Below are 7,846 nucleotides of genomic sequence, written 5' to 3' on the forward strand. Positions count from 1 at the left end.
CTATTTGTGTGAGTGTGTGAGTGAGAGCTATTTAATGAGGAGGAGTGGCCAAAGAGCTATCTGGGTTTGTGGTACTTGAATGAGAATGTGGAGTTGATTTAAAGCAAACTAAATGTTTTACTTTTTTGTTGAACTTTATTTTTTGCAACACTTATGACTCAACTATAATATTGTCTGAGATGATATAAGCTATACTTCTGGTTCATCAGATAGAGTTGAAAAGTATAAACCACACATAATATGATATTGCTGTATTGCTCTTGTGGGATGAGTAGCAACTGGAATTTCATGCTGCGGCACTAGAGCTGAAAAATAAGATGCCATTAAAGATACAGTAAAAGTAAGTTACAAAAAGTTACGTTTAAATACATAAGAGTGTGTATAAGAATTATTAGAGTGTATTAAGAATACACTGAGTTCCCTTAAGTAAGGCAAACACTTATTGATCTAATGTTCGATTTTCTTTCAATTTAGGTCTTGAAGAAAGAGCAAGCTCGGCCTCCTGGGGAAATGGAAGCCGTCCCAGTCCATCAAAGGTGAGCACCAGTTAGTCTGTGCATTTTAATACTGGTTAGTTAGTAGTTAGTAGTGCTGCAGTAAACATCGCTTTAAAAAAAACACTCTCTTCCTCATTCTATGGAGAGAATGTTGTAGCACATACAGAAACAAACGAGAACATAGATTCAAAATGTATATGAAACCTGGTAACAGAAAACTACCCAACAACCAAGCTATTAAAGAGGAGCGTTAAGGGCACTTAAACCAAATAGGGAAACCTTATGTTCAATTAACCAAGCTAAACTTACATAAGGGCGTTGAGTCTAGATACTCATATTTGTCCTTTTTTAATGTACTGAGTGGTTTGGTTAAATTATGTAGATTATCATCATCATATACTTGGCATCCTTTATTTTTTACCCCCAAAAACAAAGATCCTGAAAGCCATGGAGTTTGTATTTAGTTTTTAATCTTGAAATAAATAAATAAATAAATGCATAATAAACCACAGAATAACACGACTTAAGAACATGACAGGATTTGATTTCATATTCTCCATTATGTTTTTATAGTTTGAAAATCACAATAACCTTTTATTCATGCGAGAGACAAAAATAGATAAGTCACAGTATCTTAGGAGAATAAGCTTTTATAAAAACGAAAGACCTGTGATTAGAGGAGATGAGAGACTTCTGAATTCAACCTCTCTGCCACGCAACCCTAGATGAAGAGTTTCATTAATTCACCAGCCCGGGGCTTCTTTCAAACAGGGTGGAGTTTGAACAGGAAAACAAATGTGCTAGGCATATGAACATAAGTGAAAACAACCATGCTATGATGAGAATTCACTTCATGATAATCTTCTTGATAAAATACAGGGCTGCAGCATGCTCCTTCAGGTTATTTGGTCTATCCAAACAGAACTACAGAAAGTTCGAGTAATGAGTAGATGAAAAGATAGGAGTTTCATTTGCTCCTTTCCATAGCAACAGTTGGACTTTTTCACAATTTGAAAAATTTGAATCTGGAGCAAGAAGCTTTGAAAAATATCCTGTTAAATCTACCCTCCCCCCGTTTGGGTTTAATTTTGCATACTCTGTCTGTATTGTTTCTTTGCATTTTCAAGAATTTATCGTCACTTTTCTGACATTCAGAAATTAAAGTCCAATGAACAATACTGGCTTTGGCTTACCTTATCCTACTTTTAATCCTAAAGCAACTTGGTGATCACAGTGGACTTAATGTTAAAATACTATTTTACTGAATTATTTTACTATAAATTAATAAAGTTTTGCAGTAGTGCTTCATAACATAAAAATGAAGAATATAGAGCACAGCTGTCTTCTACAGAAAAGTTAAGAAAATCAGACATTCAGAAATATTCTGAAGATACAAGCACTTAAATTAGTTATGGGAAGCTATGTGCAAGTTCATGTATTCCTAGTTAGTCTTTAAAATATGATTTTTTTCCCCCGTGTGTGTATGCATGCATAAATGTATGAATATCTTACAAATTGTACAGTTTTAGACTGGTGGGACTATCGTCTGCTTTTTAAAAGTCCTTTATTAATGTGCTAGTCAGAAATGTGTAGTTTGCCTCCATGGGATATAAGAAGACTGAAAGAAAAGAAAACATGAAACTAATTGTGCACAGGTCTTGATTCTGTATTTTAACTGATTCATAGTTGTAGATTGGTAACCACATAGTGTAACTGCATAACCCAAAGGTTAAATACACAAAGGGTTATGCAGTTATCTTGCATTTTTTTGTAAAATGAAAACCTGCTTAAATGTTTGCTGAAGTAGTTATAAAATAAGTAACGACACAAGCATCGTTCTCTCCATGGTATATTTACAGGACAACATTGGTACATGCAAATGTGACATATTTACAGTGATGGCTTTTATAAACCTTTAATTAAAAAGGCAGTGTGTCCCAGAATACCACAGTATGGTAGGTAGGCTGTGTGGAAGAACGTGTGATTGATGGTTTCGTGTTGGCAACCATACAGGTTTGTGTGCGATCATCATAATTTATATCAAGTACCCACTTGTGAAATGACTGGTCACTCCTCACCTCTCCAAGTAAACATTTAATTTTATGGTTGTGAAAGTGCTGCCACCACCATGGAATGAGGCATTAACATGATATTAATTTAACCCACTAAACACATCCGTCTCGTACTTCGAATTTTGGATACACTTACTGCTTAATGAAAAAATATGTATTCTATTTTGTGGTGCCACTAAGCATAGCACTCACTATACTGGTATTATGGTTAAGTTTACAGTAGAGACATCCCAGACAAGGAGTGTTTGTGTGTGTTCTTCTAAATTTAGAACTTTAAAAGGAATACAATTGTGTTATTTTGGCTGTGTATTTTATGTAATAAAAAGAAAGGTTACGTTTTGAGTGAAGAATTACATTTTACGGTTACTCTCTAGTGTCTCTGTGAGGAGTGCGGGTGCCATTTATTCAAATTGTATTTCTAGCAGGTGGTATTGAAAGTAATACTTTAAAAGTATATCTTTTCAGGAAGAGCTGTTCAGCAGTTGGCAGTTGCAAGTTTGCATTCTATCTCTCTGTGTTATACTTTTTGTATAAAGTTAGCAGTTTGGTTTGAAGGCATGGACCTATGATTAGGGTTTTTAGGGCAGACAAACAAACACATAAATAAATGGCTTTAGGTCTTTAATGACTAGTATTGGAAACATTCTTTGACTGCCCTGCTTTGAAATTGCTTAATCATCTAGTACAGATCATACAGCTGTGATCATACTTCCCTTTCACCTGATATTGTCCAAGCACAGTTTGGTTTACAATTTTCTGTAAAACTTCCAATTAGCATTTGTCTTGAGTGTCGTGCAGTTTACTAGCTTCTCCTTCTTAGCATGTGAGGACAGGCCTGCTGTTTTAATTGGGATGTAAAATGATTAGACCCACTGAAAAGATTTCAGTATGAAAACTGAATCTGTACTGTGAATAACACTAATGAATCATTCCTACATTAGGCTCACACCTCTTCTACTAGAAAAAAGTCTAGGTCAGTATCTAATAATAACACACACATTTTTTCCCCTTCACTTGTAAAATCTTTGCAATGCCTTTATCATCAACACTCTATTATAAAGTTCCCTGTCTAGGTGGGAACACAAATCAGTCTCAATTGTTTTGCCTCCTTTTAAATGAAGTATGCTAGTGTGATATTATAATGGGTAGAAATGTAAAATGTTTTCAAGGATCATTGATGCCTACTTTTAGCAGAAAATTCATAAGAACTAGCATTTGATCTTGGTAAATTAAGCACCTCTCTATATTCAGAGCTCAATGAACAAAAACACATTTGGAATACTTTGTTAATAAATTTTTGAATTCAAAATTTAAATTCTAATTTTTATTTTCCTAATTTAGTCACTAAATTGCCCTGTTTGTGTGTGTTGCCCTGCGATGGACTGGCGTCCTGTCCTGGGTTTATTCCTGCCTTGTGCCCTATGCCTGCCGGGATTGGCTCTGGCTTCCCCCGTGACCCTCACCAGGATAAGCTGTTTTGAAGATGGATGGATGGATGGATGGATTTTCCTAATTTACCAATGGTTACTGTCTTCTGTATAATTGTAACCATTTTGTATTTGTCTCACTCTTCCAGAATTATGTTGATGGTTCTCAGTACAACCACATGCAGAGCAGAGAGCTTGGATCACATGACAGCATTTCTCCCCCTTATGTAAACTCCAGATTAGCAGGTAAGTGTAAGAGTTATTGATCCATGCCTGCCTGTGATGTCATCTGTTGGCTGACAAAGGAGTCTAAAAGAATGATACTGTATTCAAGTGTAAAATAGTATATTATTATTGATCAATTCAAGAGAAAAACAACTGCACAATTCATGATGCTGAAAATGCTGGCAAAATCTAGACTAATCTACAAAATTTTGTTAAACTACTTAATTATCAATTAATTGACATTGGACATCTTGTATTTCAAAAGAATAAGTAGCCAATGAATGAACTCATAATATAATATACATGCTGACACCCTCAGTACATATGGTAAGAATATGCATTGTTTAAGAAGGTCAAGCTCTATTAATTTTTAAACATTATTAAGGTTTTGTATTCATTCTTTTTCACGCAAAGCAAATTCAATGCCATGTTTCAAATCAAGAAAAATGTGCAACACTCAATTATATCAAAACTTTAATTCCCTGCCTCTCAATTACTATACACCCAAGCCTGGATAGTGCTTTCTATTGGCTGAAAGCAACAAACCTCTCAAGAACAAGAATCTGCTATCAAATACTTGTTTTTCATTTTTCAATTGACAGGTGTGTTTAAGCTTTGATTTAAACTTGGCTTATTGTGGAACTAAAGTTATTTTTGGAATGAACAATCAATAAAAGAGAATCTGAGGCATTGCAGATTTGTATTTTCTGGGAGTTTACCTTTATTGGTGTTCCTCACTCTGTTTACTGTCACTTTCCTGTTATGTGTCTCCTCCTTAATAATTCACAGTCCGTTTCAGAGCCATTAGCCTCAGGACGTTGAGTGAAAGGCTGTGACTTAAGTGCACTGTGTGGGGTTCGGTGCTAAACACACATAAGCCCAAATTACTACATCAACGTCTTTCTCATTTTAATGGTATTTATAACCATTTTGAGATTCAAAGAAGAAAGACCAGCGTTTTTATCTAATATTACAGTTTAATTTTGATTTAATCCCCTCTCATTATTGAAGAGGCTACAAAGGCTTGACTGTAAAAGGTCATTTTGGTGTCAGTGTAGATAGATGTAATTTCTACTGTGTTGCTACACAGGTGCAATGGCATCATTATAGCTTTTTTGTCACTGCTGAAGAAATACATGACAAACATATTTGCCTTAGAATAATAATTACAAAACAGCCATACATGTACATCGATCAAAATGTCATTAAAGTAAAATGATGAGGATGAGAGGAATAAAATATAGCATTATTTTACAGGGGAGTATGTGAGTACCTGCAGTACACATGCTCGCTATCTGGCAGGGCCGAGCGCAACATTGGTCCTTAATGATACAGTTACAAAGGGGAGGCCCTTCAAACCAGCTGAAGTTTTTGTCCCTTTACGATATGGTCTTTATTTAATTTCCCTCTCCCCCCGCTCTTCTTGGTTTTTGAGTGTTGTGCTGATTGAAGAGATAATCGAGTGCACCGCAGTGTAAAGTTGCCTTTGGTCTTCTACAGCCTCTGGTACGCTTCCTTAGCTGCTTCAGCTACAGTGAATCGTGAGCGATTGGGCAGTGACACAGATAATCTCTCTTTGACATGACGGCCAGAGTGAAATTAGGCTTGACTTGTTCCATGAAAAATGTAATATGTGAGCTTTAAGCCACGTTTTCAGCTTTTTTTAATATATTTAATTATTTTAACTGCAGTGCCTTTTGTTAAATGATATATGAAGATTTGCAGATGTCACAGAGAGAGAAAAAAGGCTCAGCTATTTACAGATTTTGGTTTATCCTTCATTGTGTGTTTAGGGACTTTGTTTTTGATACTTTATTAGATGATGGGAACTTCAAAGTTGATTTACTTATAAGTGGGAGTGATGTAAATCACAAACCTTCAATTCCACCTTGCCTGTTTTTTTCATGCTTCTGGTGAAGTTTAATTAAGAGGCACTGACAGATTTTTGGGGAAGAATTACCATAATGATTTCTGATAGTGGTTAGGTGATGGTATTTTGCTCTTGTGGTGTATTTAGTATTCAAAAAACAAACAACAAAATAACTTGCAAATGTGAGAACATGAGAATTTGTATTTAATTAAAATGTATAGCCAAGAGAAACTGTAGCCAGACCCTGGTAGAATACATCAGCTTATATAACGATATAATCATTGATATCTGCATGTTTTATAGTAGAGGAATTCTTTGATTGGTGATGTCTTAATCATCCATACATACATCAAAACTGTAATTTTGATGGTGAGCAGCAGCTATTCATTTTACATAATGTATTCAGATTTGTTTCTATTTGTCCAGTTCTAGGACTGAAGCGAGACAATTAAATGCCTGTCCAAAAATGTAGACACACTTTTGTCTGTGAACAAGGCTACACTAGACAAATAAATGTTGTTGTTTGTATCACTGATTGTTAAGCATTCATTTTATTACTGCTGTAGGTAAAAAAAAAAAAACAAGAAAATCAAAATTGTCCTCTTAGATAATACCATAATCCCTTACACTATTCGATATCCTTCCTAGTATATATTTAGTAACTGTTGAATAGGTTTTTTGTACATAATATGGATTCTGTAAACTAAATACCAGTGCTTCAAAATCAAAAGATCCTTAAACTCTTCTTTAAGGATCCTTGAATGTCCAGCAGCCTCAATGTAGTGTAACAAGGCTGGACAAACCTGTACCACTAGACTGGTGGAGTCTGTATGTTCTGTAATCCATTGCAACAAGTTAAAGGCCTTGAAACAATAGGGAGCCTTATCTTGGGAGCATGAGGCAAAGTGTGGTTTTATATCTCGGGTGCTGCTTCTGCGCTGCGCTTCAATATAATGAGCTAATGATAACATTAAGAGTTTGAGACAAGAAAGCGTGATGGGAGAATTTCAAATGACAATTTGGTTTCCAGCAGATGCACGAGAAGCACCGTGGCATCCTGGTAGCACATCCATCGAAATTTTATAATTATGTAAAGAGTGTCTTATCTGATTCCCATCTACATAACTTTCCAGATTATAGTGACATCCTTTAAATAATCAGCGGGGGGATTTGTGTCATCTCCCAGGCCCTCACAGATTAATCCTCCGGCAGTGCAGCCACCAGTGTGTGGTGTGATGACATTTTCAATAGCTTTTCAGTATCGCTTCTAATGTCCCCGAAGGATGAATGGAGCAGCGGATCTTTCATCTTGTGAAATGGCAGCTCACAATATACACCAGGGTTGTGGCTGGTCAATTACAGTTGGAATTACCTGCACTGACAAGTAATTAATTTCATTTACAATTACCAGCCATTGGGATGCATGATTGGTAATTGTAATAGGAAGTGACGGCTCAGTGTGGTAGACTGTTGGAACATAGACCTCCAGCCCAGTATGTGATATATAGGCTTATAGTAAGTATGTGAATAGATACCAAACAATGTCTACATATTGGTGTACAGGCATCATTAATAGCTTACACCTTCTTACAGTTTGTAAGTGCAAGGCCTTAACAACAGATGCATAGTGACCAATTTAACAACCACAGTCTCTCCAGCTATAAAGAATATGGTCTTTGATGTGGGGAAATTCAGGTTGCTTAATTTTCTTTCTGGAACTTTATTTTTTCTCATGATGCGCTGTGACTGCACTTA

At 35.7% G+C, this 7,846-nt stretch overlaps 1 protein-coding gene across 11 annotated transcripts in view; it reads left to right on the forward strand.

Annotated features, from left to right (window-relative positions):
• Positions 1 to 7,846, forward strand: part of tcf4 (transcription factor 4) — a 182,009-nt gene that overhangs the window by 48,519 nt on the left and 125,644 nt on the right. For all 11 annotated transcript variants that reach the window (XM_066710936.1, XM_066710938.1, XM_066710937.1 and 8 more), the window contains 2 exons: positions 475 to 536; positions 4,146 to 4,242. In XM_066710936.1, the coding sequence (XP_066567033.1) occupies positions 475 to 536; positions 4,146 to 4,242 (159 nt within the window). The remainder of the gene's footprint in view (positions 1 to 474; positions 537 to 4,145; positions 4,243 to 7,846) is intronic.

This window comes from Amia ocellicauda, chromosome 8 (assembly GCF_036373705.1).
Source record: "Amia ocellicauda isolate fAmiCal2 chromosome 8, fAmiCal2.hap1, whole genome shotgun sequence".
Lineage (NCBI taxonomy): Eukaryota > Metazoa > Chordata > Actinopteri > Amiiformes > Amiidae > Amia > Amia ocellicauda.